General features: G+C 38.5%; 1 protein-coding gene across 1 annotated transcript in view; it reads right to left on the bottom strand.

Moving 5' to 3' along the window:
- Positions 1-15,113, bottom strand: part of LOC139696571 (uncharacterized) — a 46,199-nt gene that overhangs the window by 24,160 nt on the left and 6,926 nt on the right. Inside the window, exons 3-7 of the mRNA XM_071595376.1 lie at positions 13,054-13,388; positions 8,766-9,011; positions 5,904-6,059; positions 5,024-5,256; positions 1,688-2,585 (exon numbers count right to left, since the gene is read on the bottom strand). Of these exons, the coding sequence (XP_071451477.1) occupies positions 1,688-2,585; positions 5,024-5,256; positions 5,904-6,059; positions 8,766-9,011; positions 13,054-13,388 (1,868 nt within the window). The remainder of the gene's footprint in view (positions 1-1,687; positions 2,586-5,023; positions 5,257-5,903; positions 6,060-8,765; positions 9,012-13,053; positions 13,389-15,113) is intronic.

Here is a 15,113-nt window from a genome sequence, read left to right on the forward strand (position 1 = left end):
ATTTTTAGTATCATAAGTGCCAATCTTTGAAATAATAGAAAAAGAGAAACACTGCAAATTCAAGAATACATTTTATTATACTTGGTCATTGTCAATGTAATGCGTAATAATAATAAATAAATTTTAATGTGGAATTTAAAGTGTAGTTCTCCTCTTTCCTTTCAAGATGAAAGAATTCCACATGGTTGAGCCTGAAGTGATTTTTTTAAGCCATGACTTGGGTAAGGCATCTCATCCTGGGTCTTTCACTGAACTTCTCTCAATTCTCTTTTCCTTTCACAACTTTATTCAGCAAGCTATCCTCTCCTAAAATATTTTAATAAAGTTTTTTAAGTTCAGTACATTCCAAATACTTCTAACTTCTCTCGCTCTTAACAAAACTTTATCCTCAATTAGTCAATGAATCAATTTGATCTTTACTACTATCATGATATGCCACATATAACCTTTTTTAAATCAAAAATACCAAAGTTTGGAAAATTTGAAGGATTATTAAAGTTTTCAACAGAGTGAAAAATTTATTTCCTTTTACTATACTTCACAACCAAAATATATCTGTTGTAATCAAATATTTATTCAGCATTGATTTTTAATTACATTACATTGGTTCAAGTAAATAATAATCATTGCTAATATATTCTATTGTTTCAGGCTTCACTTCGTGGAAGTAATTGATATCCATTATTGAAATAGAAAGAAAGACTCGTACTTTTCCACAGATTTTATTATACGGCACGACGCGTTTCACCGACTTGCGGCATCATCTTGCGGCATCATCGACTTGCGGCGATGATGCCGCAAGTCGGTGAAACGCGTCGTGCCGTATAATAAAATCTGTGGAAAAGTACGAGTCTTTCTTTCTATTTCAATAATGAATAATCATTGCAGTAATTTCTATCAGCCTTTACAGCTTCTTATTGGTTTTCCCGTGATAAAAAGCTGACTTATTATGCCCCAAAATATTCGTAAAAAGGTAAAGGCAAAGCAAATAATCAATAACAAAATTAGTACATTATATTTTCTTGAACTTCATGACACTAAAGTTATACCTTTCATAGACTTACTACCTCACTGACTGATATTTTTCAATAAAAAATGGCCTATTACCAATTCAACAACTACACATTTTGATAATCATTACAAAGGAGTGAATTATATTATAATTATTGTTATAAAGGGTTTAACAACTAATCAGAGTTATCAACTGAATGTATGAACCAAAATGATTTGGAAATTCATTATGAACAAGTATGAATGAAATTATGTCATCTCCAATGAATAACCTATTATTCCAATTGTAATTATTCCATGGAAATGCACAGTTTTTTTTCGTACTTCCTTGTTCAAAGAAATCAACCCAAAGGTAGGTTTGATGAGTGAGGGTAGTTCTCACCACAGACTAAGACCTAAATGGGGTGTGGAAATCACAAAAAAAATTGGTAAACTGGGGAAGGGGGGGGGGGTCCCTTTCCCTGTATCTCCTTTGGTTTATCAGGAAGATGTAGCACCCAAAAAATCATGCATCTTGAGCAAAGCTGGGATTGTAAAATGTTGCTGAGAATGGAGCCTGGTACCTCCTAACACTACTCCAACCAATAGGCTACCACATCTCCAGGTTTAACAAAAGTATGCCGAAGTAAGGACAAAACACATTGAATTGCAAAGTTAAATAATGATGTTTACTTACCGTACTTTTGAACTGCCCTTGGAACGTATCGACAATAGTTGAGCGGTTGGCGGCAAGGTGCTTCTGCCAGTGACGGTCTGCTTCTTCCTCCTCAGCCTCCATGCTGTCACCTGTACTGCTGAAATCATCATCAACAAGGCTTCCCAGCACATCACTCCCTCCCACCCCTCCACCACTCATGCGAGCCGTTTTCGCAAAACTTCCATTGAGTCCATTCAGGCTCCCAATCTTGTCCACCACACACTCTGTAGGCGAAGGGATCTTCTCTCCCTTGCCAGCACTGAATTTCGGGGACGTGACCTTATTCGCCAAGGAATAAAGATCGGAATCACCCTCAAAATTATCAACATCATCCTCCATGTGCATTATATCTCCATTCTTTCCAAGCACAGCAGTTTCGTTGCCAATGAGACCAATATTTTTACCTAATATACCATTTGCTTTGGCGTAGCTATGAGTTTTAACACCGGCCAGTCGCATTCGCTTCACATTGTTGAAATGTTCATTTGGGTTTTTCGACGATGTGACAATCAAGTCAGTTTCACCATCTTGCATCGACTCGGACAATGGAGACAACCCACTCACTCCTCGCAGCACTAAGTTTGTGTCTTTAACCCTTTTTGTCTTTCCGGACAAGACTTCACCTTCCACGGGCAAACTATCCTCCCCATCAAGTTGATCTTGCAGTATGGATAGACCGTGGCTATGGGAGAGATCTCCTTCACCACTTCCGATACCAATTCCTGGAACCATACCGCGACACTCAACCCCTCTCCTTACCCTGCGCACAAACTTGTCTGAATCAAACTTCATGCCACCGCTTGAGGAATCTGAGGCAAGGACATTCACATTAGATGTCTTAGCCTCTTTCATTATATCTTCAATTCCGACACTACCTCTGAAAAATAAAATAAGAGTTGTCAAAAACTGTGGTGGGCAGTTATTTACCTACCAAAACCCCCCCCTTGAAATCATTGGAGAAGGGAAATAAAAATTTTTCATGACCCCAAGACTAAGGCTAAGACTTAAGAGAGTCTTCATATTGTACTCGAAAGAAGCCCACTTCAACAGGGATTACAACTTCCTCAATATTAATTTTGGTTGAGGGCTGTTAAAATAATAAAAAGCAAATTATAATAAATGCAAAGTGGTCCTACAGTGATTTTTTATTAACGTAATCTACCGCTTAAGGTAGGTTTTTGGATGGACACAACTACCAAACAAATATTTTATTACTCCTAACAAAACACATATTCCATCATCCTACTCTATATCAGGTCCCTCTTCATCTCTGAGTACTTTCTTCCTCCCTTCATCCCGTCCAACATCCCTATCCTGTTCCTTCCCTTTCCTCTTTTGCCCAACATTCTACCCTCTATCACAGTCTTCAACATCCCACTGCCGGTCAACACCCCCTTCATCCACTTTTCCTGCCTCCATAGGATTGCTCCCAACAAACCCCTCTCTTCGCCCACCATACCAATTACTTCCTCATTTGTTTTCTTCTCTCTCCATTTCACCTTCTCCATTCTTCTCCAGACCCACATTTCAAAAGCCTCCAATCTACGTCTATCCTCCTGCTTCAATGACCACGTTTCCGCACCGTACATAGCTACGCTCCATATCAAAGTTTTTACGAGTCTTTTCTTAACATCCTTACTCAAAGTCCCTCTCATCAACTCCCTCCTTGTGAAAACCTCTTTGCCTAGCGCAATTCTTCTCCTTACGTCCCTACTACTTTGACCGTGTTGGTCCAAGACACTACCGAGATACGTAAACTGTTCTACCTGCTCTAGTTTTTGCCCTCCTATTTTAATGTTAAGCTTGGCCTTTTTCTTTCTAGAAAATCGCATAACCTTTGTTTTATTAATATTGATTCTCATCCCATACCTGTCGCACTGAATTTCCAATTCACTCAGCAATGCTTGCAGCCCCTTGGCTGACTGACAAACTAAAGCTTGGTCATCAGCAAACCTAACTGATTTTACAAATTCCCCGCCCACTTTCATTCCTACCTCGAGTTCTTCCCATGCCTCTTTGATCATTTCCTCTGCATACAGGTTGAACAGCAACGGTGATAATGGGCAACCCTGCCTCACACCCCTTCCTAACACTGCCCATCCTGACTCCCCGTTTCCCACCCGCACCTGAGCAGTCTGCGACATGTACAGGGTTGTGGATTAGCCTCCTTTCCCTCCAATCTATTCCTATTTTCTGCAGAATACTCATTAATTTTTCCCAATTCACTCTATCAAACGCTTTTTCGAAATCTACAAAACAGGCAAATACCTCCTGGTTGTGTTCTATATTCCTCTCGATTAATAATCTCATTACTGCGATGGCATCACGCGTACCTCTCCCCTTCCTAAACCCAAACTGATCATCCCCTAAGTAATCACTTGCCCTACTCTCTATCCTTTTGTTTATGATCCTGAGAACAACTTTAGCCTACAGTGATTAATGCCATATAAAATTTCAAATTAAATAAACCACAATATTACTCCCTCATATTTGAAAATGGCTGAGTGATGACTCATAGCAGACATATTCAACTCAAATTGTCTCAGAGAAAAAATATTAACATGAAACAACACTCATACACAATCCATAAGACATATTTTGTGATAGAAATATGATTTCAACTTTGGAGTTTAAGCTATATATTTATGAATAAAATTACTCAGTAATAGCCAACTTCGTCCACAAATTTCTAAATAAAACATCACAGCTCCCATTAAATTCCTAGCATATTCCTGGTTTTTAAGCACCCTGCATTAACTTAAGATATTCTCACCAGAAAAAGGAAATTAAGGAAGAACGAGAAAGAAAAAGATTATCACTAAGTTAATGATTTAAGGGCACACGTTAAATGATAAATACATCAGGCAACACAGGACGATGCAACAGGAGTAACCAATTACTATTATAAAAATAACTGTGCATGCTCTTCGCAGTGACAAAGAAAATGGCTAAATATCACCCGTGAACACTTGGCATGCATTACCTCGAGTAATGTAATGGATTTCTCCACTATTCTCAACGAAAGAAATCATTACTATTACATATTTTACAAGTGATGTAATCTTTTCAAAAACTAAAAAGTTGTCTTTAATGCAATTTTTGGAATCTGCAGCTCATGTTTCTCCAGAAAAAGGAAGCAACGGATCCTTTATACAGTTTTTCATACTACTAAATAACAAATCAAACTTAATCAAATAAATAAGATATTATTACAGAGCTTTGATTCCAAAATGCCTCAATACAGTGCACATCATACTTTTCAGCACCTTATTTAAAATTCAAAGATTAGTTTACAGGGAATATTAAATACATTACCTGGATGGAATGGGAAGAGCTCCGGGAAAAGGCAAAGTTCTCCTTAGCTGTCCAATCCCTTCACCAAGTTTCTTAGCTTCCATTGACATGTGCTGAGCCTGTACTTCATTTTTCTCGATTCTCCGAGAGGCAGGAGGAAGGCAAGGACCACAGTGATTCCAAGCACCTGCCAGTTCCTCTCCGGAACCCCCAACACTCGTCTCATTTCGAATGAAGGTGGGAGTGGCAGGAAACTGTGAAACAAGCATCAAGTTAGATCAAACAAGTTTGTGATACTTTATGATTCCACATTATGGCATCAGACTTGTGAAAAGGGATGGGTGAATGACATCACATTACCATGAAGGGTTTATTTGCAGTCTACATTGAATTTTCATTACAATGATTCCATTACATGAATACTATATGAGAAAACAAAATATCAAGTAAATACCAATTAAATACAGGGAATGTATAATGCAATACAATCATGCAGAGAAATGTAAGTTTTTATACAATGACGAAAATGATTGAGTCATATTTAGTTTTAAAGTTCAGTTGTGAACATAAACTCATCCGGAATTTTCCATGGAGATTGTATGCAATCCACTACCCTCCACTTTGCCAATTTTTACCAGTTTTGGGTAACTGGCTATTTAATAAGGGCTTAGGAGATAGGATTTCATCTTGACGAACTAGAAATTCTAGGGGGATAAAAATTGCATGACTTTTGCAAAACCAATAGCTCCATGGATGTAAAACCATAAATATATTGTAGTTTTTCTCCTGGAATGAAATACACCATTTAAGTATGAAAATAATGAAAATTAGTAAGAGCTCTGAAAAATGTATTTACTTGGCCTGTGACCCCTAAGGACACAAAAACAGTACAAGGCCCTACCTGATCAAATAGTTTTTCATCATCTGTTCCTTCTAACTTTTCTTGGTTTGTTTCACTCCCCAGCTTTGGGTTGTCCTCTACCCTGCCTTCCTTATTATGGCCAAAGAGATCACTTGTTGACATATCCATGTCCTCTGTGACACCAGCTTTGTTGTCCTGAAGAAGATGAAATCAAGCTTTTCATTCTTAACCTATTCAAAAATCAGGCAGCTCTACTCAGCTCCCTGAGTGACAAGAAGAGGATGCAAGGCTGGGCCAGCAACTGGCCAGTGAACATAATTTATCAGGAAAAAGTGTAATCCAATTCAATTTCACAAGCCTTTTACTGCCAAAATATTAATTCATTCATCAAATTTTTCATCCTAACTCAAAATTCAAGCCATTTTAATTTTTGGTTTTCCCTTAAGATTCTTGGTTTTAATTATATCATAACATTACTAATCCATTAGTAGTTTTACCTTACTATTCCAACTCAAATATAAGCTAAAATTAGAAAAATAAGAGAGATATCAACTTTATAAATTTAATAATTCAGAATAAACAGAATTTCTTCCGATGGACAGAATTTAATGATTCTGTATATTGTTATGTAATCATATCAAATCGAATATTTTTACCCAATTGGACTCATTCTAAATATTTATAGGCTACAGGCAACAACAAGAAATTAACAGAATAGCATTAATTTTAGCTTCCTGGAGTAAACTATGCGCATTTAAAACTTGCATAGACTTAACTAGAAGACCACAACCACGTTTTGAGACTACAACCCACTTTTTGATTTTATGTTTAACAACAATACAGACCATTCAACTATAATGGAATTATTTTAAGTAATTAGGTAATCTATCAGTTAATATCGGTTTTGGATGCACACAACTACCAAATAAATATTTTGTTTCTCCTAACAAAACGCAAGCCAATATTCTACTGTACAACAGACCCCTCTTTATCTCTGCATACTTACTTCTTCCATTCATTTCGTTCAATATCCCTATCCTATTCCTGCCCTTTCCTCGTTTGCCTAACATAGCTCCATCATAGCCTTCAACAATCCACTGCCGATCAATATGCCCTTTATTAAATTTTCCTGCCTCCTTATGATTTCTCCCAACAATCCTTTCTTCTTACCCACTATACCTAGCATTTCCTTATTTGTTTTCTCTTTGGTCCATTTTACCTTCTCCATACCCACATTTCAAAAGGCTCCAATCTACACCTATCCCCCTGCTTCAGTGACCATGCTTCTGTGCCGTGCATAACCCTACTCCATATAAAAGTTTTAACTAGCCTTTTCTCAACATCCTTACTCAACGTCCCTGCCATCAATTCCATTCTTGTGAAAGCCTCTTTACCAAGTGCAATTCTTATCCTTACTACCCCACTAGTTTTGACTATTGTGGTCTAAAACAATTCCGAGATACATGAACTGTTCCACCTGCTCTAGTTTATACCCTCCTATTTTAATATTAAGTTTAACTTTCTCTTTCTGAAAATCACATAACCTTTGTTTTATTTATATTGATTCTCATTCCATTTCTATCACTGAATTTCCAATTCACTCAGCAATGCTTGGCTGACTGACAAACTAGAGCTCGGTAATCAGCAAACCTAACTGATTTCACTAATTACCTACCGACTTTCATTCCTACCTCCAGTTCTTCCCATGCCTCTTTGATCATTTCCTCCAAATATACGAAGAACAGCACCACTGATAATGGGCAACCCTGCCTTACACCTCTTCCTAACACTGCCCATCTGGACTCCCTGTTCCCCACTCGCACCTGAGCAGTCTGAGACATGTACAGGTTGCGGATTAGTCTCCTGTCCCTCCAATCTATTCCTATTATCTGCAATATACTCATTAGTTTTTCCCAATTCACTCTATCAAATGATTTTCGAAATCTACGTAAGTCAAATGCATCCTGATTGTATTCTATATTCCTCTCAATAAATGATTCATTACTGGCCCAAGTTCTTTACCACAGTTTTTCTACATATTCCTTCCATTTCTCTTGGATTTTTTCTGTTTCAACTATTATTTTACCCTAATCATCTCTAACTGTTAACGCAGATTTTCCCTTCTTACTTCCAGAGAGTTTTAGCCTTCTTGTATAGCGCACCAATTTCACCCTTCCTCTGCAAACTTTTCATATCCTCGCACTGCGTCTTCTACCATGCTTGTTTTGCTTTATTTGTTGCCCGTCTCAATTTATTATTCAACTCTTGGTACTTCCTTCTGCCTAACTTTGTATTTACATTCTACCATTTCCCTCTCTCCTCTATCCTTCTAATCATCTCCTCTGTGATCCTCTATCTCATCTCAGTTTGAAACAATTTAAAATTATCTGCCTGCTAACACTAGTAATTGCCAATGAAGAGGTCCAATTGTCAAACAACAACTCCCTTCTCCTGTCACCATTCCATTTTATTTGCAAGTAAATTTGAAAATGAAACTTTCCAGTTGTTCAATGGAGGTCTTCATGGGAAGGTGACCTTTGTTTATGGGGGTTCACATGACGGTTATTTTACTGTAATATGATACATACATATTCCTTACTGTCTTATTACTTACTCCTATATTTTCACATTTTTGCAATGGACTAAATTAGCATGGAAAAAGTGGGCATAGCTCAGCAATAAGTTGCAGTGAAAATTATGAATCCAGAAGTCAGATAGTTCAATACTAAAACTATTTTTTTTACAATGCCACCATCTTTCAAACTTAACTGAAAAATATTGACACACCTTTTCAATGACCCATGAAGAAGTTACAAAATGCTACTTTGACAATTGGCTTCACATATTATATTTCCTGTTCATGATTTTTAGACATATACATTGTTAACTGTTTGTACTTACCCTCCAAAAAAATGGTTTCGACCACCCAGCAACATTATTCTCTCTCAAGATTGGTCCATTAGATAAGTTGTTGGATGGCAGGGAGAGAGAAGGGACAGAACACAAACTCGATGTCACGGATGTCAGCATCGGGGGTGGTGAAATAGAAAAGTTACCAGAAAATGCTGACATCTTTTTGGCTGTGGCAGTGTTCAGCTCTTCATGGAGGGTATCCAACAAAAGTGCCAAAAATTCCTGGCAGTCATGCTGAAAGTAGAATATTCTACTATTAATACACAGAAATTACTATAGTAAAACCCAAACAAAATATCTGCCAAAACAAGAAACAATTATCTAAAGAACATTAAATTCACTCAGTGGATTCATCTCCTATTGTCAGTCAGGTATTCTTTTAGATTCACCAAAAGAAATTAGGGGAGGCTCCTGAAGTTAGTGTATTTATATATTTAATTATGAATACTGTGTAATTGTGACCATGGCCCTCGTAACTCTCTCCTTTTCTAGCATTGTGGCATTTTAATTTTTTTTTCATTGGAGAATTCTCTCTCATACCTAAAACTTTTCATTGCTATAGATATTTTGATAGAAATATATGTTATATATTGCATTTATTTTTAATCTCATTTTGAAGGCACCTATGTACTTCATATTGAATATTGTAAAATTATATTGGTATCATGCTGTCATTATGCATAACTTTACAGACTATGAGGGTAAGATGAAAAATCCTCCGCCAGACCCAGAGACGGCGTTCCAATCAGCAAAAATGTATGGTTTCTGCCTAGGTGCACGTATCATTAATTGTTAAGACAAGTTTCCACTTGTTCTCTCAAGTAGTTTGTTTACATGTATTGTTGCAGTAGACATCTTCCATTAAAATGGAAAAACTTGAATTTCATGGTCATAAAATCCTTCATTTTGGATGAAATTACCCCAAGGAAATTCAGCTGAAGTTGACCAAAGTATATGGGACTCTGTGCCTTCAATGTCAACTGCTAATTAGTGGGCAGCTGAATTTAAACGTATTCGCATATCCCTTGAAGATGACCCACATGAAGGATAGCAAAAACTGCAACCACACCGGAAACCATTGAAAAAGTGAACGATATCGTGTTGGACGATAGGCAAGTAAAGGTGAGTGAGATAGCCAAGGTTGTAAAGATATCAGAAGAAAGGGTGCGAAACATCTAGCGCAAAGAATCAGGAAAGCAAAAGTTCTGTGCAAGGTGGTTGCCACATTTGCTGAATGATGATCAAAAGCTAAGGCGCAAACGACTTTCGCAGCAATGTTTGGACCAATTCAAGAGGGAACTGACCAATTTTGTGTGGCTATTTGTCACCATGGATGAGACATGGGTTCACCACTTCTTGCCAGAAACGAAAAGCAGTCGAAGCAGTGGGTGGAAGCCGGTGGCTCGTAGAAAGCAAAGTCGATCGCATCTGCTGGAAAGGTCATGGTCATTGTGTTTTGAAATGCGAAAGGGATCCTGTTAATTGATTACCTTGAAAAAGGCAGAACAATTACAGGCGAATATTACTCCAACCTTCTTGACCAGCTGGATGCCAAAATTTGCGAGAAGAGGCCTGGCTTGAAGAAGAAAAATGTCACCTTCCACCAGGACAACACACCTGCTCACAAAGGTGCATTGGCGATGGGAAAACTACAGGATTTGGGGTCTGATTTGCTCGGCCATCCCCCTTTTCTCCTTAATTAGCACCCAATGTTCCATCTGTTCCCAAATTTGTTTCTGGGAAGCACTTCGTGTCCAATTAAGAAGTTGAGAGGGCTGTTGATGGATATTTTCCCAGCCTTCCACATTCTCACTTCCGGGAAGGAAAACTGATGTTGGAGAAATGCTGGACCAAGTGTGTTGAAGTCTAGGGGGATTATGTAGAAAAATAAAATCACTTTTCAATTAAAAATCGCAGTCTTTCACTGTCAGGCGAAGAACGTTTCACCTTACCCTCGTATATGTAAGGATTGGTGTTTTCACTGTACAACCATGCTTTGATGACTAGCTCTGTCATCATCCTCAGGACGTTGTTACTGGGTCATAATATATGGCATCCTAATATATCTTCTCCTCAGGTTTAGGTCACTCTTGATTGGCTGTAGCTTGCATTCTCTTTCATTCTCCTTGCTGTCTCTTCATGCACTTGCACCCCCATTTATGAAATGCAGGCCTCCACGCTTGGCTGAGGGGGTATCCTGCATCCCACGGTAAGTTTTATCCTCCCGAGAGATTTTTATCGCCTCCTTTGTTAGACAGTCCCAGTAGCCAACTCTGCTAATAGGTTTAGTGCGATCAAAGAGGATTCAACGATTCTGGGTAAGATTGTGCTCCACAATGGCTGATTTTTCAGGGTAGCTCAGTCTAAAGCATCTCCTGAGTGCCTTGATACTGGTTTCTACGAGGGTCATCCGGAAAGTAGTACCCGTTCGTGCCGCATGAAGTGCTGACGACGCGAGTAGCCGCTGGACGAGGTCAGATAGCTTCAGTGGCTTGTCTGCCTTCTCTGAGCCAAGTTGCGTGACGCTAGCATTGCCTGTGTTGTTTCTGTGATTGTTTACAATGTTTAAAAAAATTGAGAACGCCGCCAGTTGTGAAGTGAGGGCAGTGATTAAATTCCTCAATGCAAGAAACGTTCGCCCATGTGATATTCATCGCCAATTAAAGGAGGTGTATGGAGACAATGTAATGGACAAGTCGTCTGTTCGGCGGTGGTGTCGCAACTTCAACATGGGGAGGGGGAACACACACGACGATGAGCGTTCGGGGAGACCGTCTGTCATTACAGACCAACTGGTGAGCTCAGTTGACGAATTCGTGAGGAACGATCGGCGCGTCACAATTGATGACATCTGTGAGCATTTTCCCAATGTTTCTCGAACAATTGTTCATGAAATTGTTAAACACCATCTGCATTATGCAAAAATTTGTGCAAGATGGGTCCCTCGCGTATCTCAATGAGCTGGCGGCGAAGGACTATGCAGCAGGAATACAGAAACTTGTCACACGTTATGACAAATGCCTTAATTTGCTTGGAGATTATGTTGAGAAGTAGTTTAAAGTATCCTCTTTCAAATAAAATTTTTTATGTTTGTTAATATTTACTTTTGTGTCTTTATTTCACGAACGGGTACTACTTTCCGGATGACCCTCGTATCATGCAGCCAGTGTCTTTAAGTTTCTTTTCATTCACATGGGATGCGGCAAACTTCCGGAGTCCAGATAGCCCTTCACCCAGATGACATAGCTTTTTAGTTTCTCTACTGGCTTGTGGTTCATCTCTTATTTTGTGTTCCCTTCATATCCTTAAGAGTTTCCTATGATGGTGAAGACGCATGGAAGACAGGCTCTCGCAATCAGTTTTTCTTTCTTCAGGGTCCCTTCCAGGGCCAGAAGTTTTCTTTTGCGATCCTCCTCTGAATGATTTTTGCTGAAATGATGACTCTGTATTAATGCCCAGAGGAAAATGATGAGTCATCGAAAGGTTGGCAGCTGACACACAGACTCCACGGAAAGCTCAAAAAACTTCACAAATACAGTTTTCTGTGAGCAATCCTTATAAAAACACAAATAATGTTTTGATTTGCTCAAAAAATTATTTTAAAATGCATTTAATTTTTTTAATCCATATCACACATGCAAAAAATGAAATGATGCCCACACATTGTAGTTCAAATTTTTCAGTGCAGGTTTTTCTTAGTTAAATGTATAGCAACCATTTTTATGGACAAAATATTAAAGAGTATACTCATTTTTTGTAATCACGTAAGATATGTAATGTCGGCAAAATGAACAAAATATTAACCAGAACTATTTTACCCATATTTATTCATTCCTCCCTTTTTTAGGTCAATTCAAGGTTTCACTCTAAACTTATTTTAATTATGCATTCACTAGATATGTTTAACAATCACCAATTAGCTTTTTGTACAACCAAGTTCAATGATCTAACAGACTACCATGCCAAATAACAAGGAATTCAACACTTTTTTAGTTCCCATTATTATTTTTTAATTTTCTTTTTATATTTTTATTATTTCATTTCATACTATTTAGAATCAAGCTAACCATAGTTTCTGCTCAGCTAATGGCAAAAATACACCCAACCCCATGTGGACAAGTGACGAATACTTGTTATTAGAAGACTGTTTGAGCAGAGATAACACCTAATACATATTGTTAAAATAATGAAAATTATTCAAAGCATTTAACATTTTCATACCCTGAAAAAGAAAGTGATCCTAAAACCCATATGTACCGGCAGCCAACAAACATACCTGTCGGAAGTCCTTAAACTGGGGATGAGTGATTCCTAGGGCTCTCTTGAACTCATTTGGATTGACCACCGTGTACCGACCACTCCACATTTTCGTCAAGAGGGCAGCATACTGCGTCGACAGTGATGAAGATGCGGACATGGCTGGTGATGATGATGAAAGAGAACTTGAAATTGGTGCTGACAATGACGAGCAGAGGGGTGTTAGATATTTCTGCTGGTTAGCAAACCGCTGCACCAAAGCCGGGGTTGCACCCAAGCACTGCAATCCTGCACTCATAAAACATGTGTTCCCAAGATTTCGAATCCCACATACTCCTGGGCAAGCAGATGAGTCTACAAAAAATATGCATGAATTCCATTAGTTGATTAATACCATGAATATGATAACATACATACATAAAGATTTAATGTTTGGTACTAAAAATACACTTTTGATGGGCAATGATAACCTTCCCCTATACCAGCCATTCAATCTTTTATAAATACATGTGATTGTCAGAAAGTAAAAAAATATACCACTTTCCAATACATACCCCAATGGACGTATAATAAATTAATACAATATTGGCAGACTCTAATTTATGGATATTAATCATTATACAAAATAATAAAATTATAATTTTCCACAACTATTTATTTTGTACAACATATTTCAATGCTTCTGCATCATCCTCAGGTATGATAAAAGTTGAAAAGTCCAGAGTGAGGTATATTGCAAAATCAGGCAGGGTAGGTAGGGGTAGGGTGAGTTTAAGAAGGGAGTAGGGGGAGGTAGTGTGAGTAGAGATGGCATCAATCACTGTGAGAAGATTGCTATTATCATAGGCATGAAAGATTGGCACCAACAGTCCATCAACAGTTACATTCCCCACACAACAACTGATACGAAGCTATACCACCTAACTTCCTCTAATATTTCCCCAAATACACCCCAGCCATACCTACCCACCAGATTTGGCAGTATATATGCTTCAATCTGGACTTATAAACATGTATTGTGCCAGAGGAAGATGCAGAAGCATTGAAATAGATTGTATGAAATACGAGGGTACTTTGGTCCTTGGAATCACCAGCAGATGTCAGCAATAGCACAATGAGTTTCCCGTGTAGTAATAGGTAATCCTTTATGAGTAAACACATAATGCATCTGTACTCTGGGAAGAGATCTGCGGTGCAAAGCCTTTCTGTCCTTGTTCCCGCATTGTGATTTGTAAAGATGGAAAAAAAATCGAGAACCATGCCGTGATTAAATATTTCGTATAGGAAGGTATGAAAGCAAAGGAAATTCATGTTGACTCTCAGAACACTCTGGAGGACTCTACTCCTTCATATTCAGCTGTTGCCAAGTAGATAAACGAGTTTAAGTTTGGTCAGACAGCTTAGATGATGATCCACGTAGTGGTCGGCCAAAATGTGCCACTGCCCCAGAAATTATGGTAAAAGTGCATAAAATGGCCATGGCCTATGTTGACTACGCTTCTTCCTATCTCTTTATTCAACATTATGGCAACCCCTTGTTGGCTCTCGTCCCCGCCGCTGTATATTATTCTATGATTATCACTCCAGTAATCGCTGCTATCCTTCCATCTCACCTGGCATAGACCTAAAATATCTATATTTCCCCTTTCCATCTCTCGCTTAATATTCTCCAATTTTCCTGTTCTCAACATTGTCCTAACATTCGAAGTTCCTATTCTAACTAATTTGGCATTCTTCTTCTGCGTCTTCTCTCCTACTCCGGCGGCTTCTCTTTGCAAGGATTTTGTGAGATGATGTCCACAGAACCTTGCCTCTCCTGCTGCCGGGCACGGCACATGGCCGATTGAACCAAGTCCTATAGTTGCCAGGATTCATATTCTCTACAATGTCCATCATTATATTCTTGGGAATAATAATTGAGGTAGTTTGCCATTGCATTCCTCAATAGTGTTTTCAACGTGACACCATCACTTAATGGCCCACTTGGGTCAGTTTTCTATACAGCCGCCTCACTAAGGAACAGACGCTGCGCGAACTACCTTTCGTCTGGCTCCTAACCATTGACTTATCTGGCATGGG

The sequence above is a fragment of the Hetaerina americana genome, unplaced genomic scaffold (genome assembly GCF_022747635.1).
Source record: "Hetaerina americana unplaced genomic scaffold, ioHetAmer1.1.p SCAF_7, whole genome shotgun sequence".
NCBI lineage: Eukaryota > Metazoa > Arthropoda > Insecta > Odonata > Calopterygidae > Hetaerina > Hetaerina americana.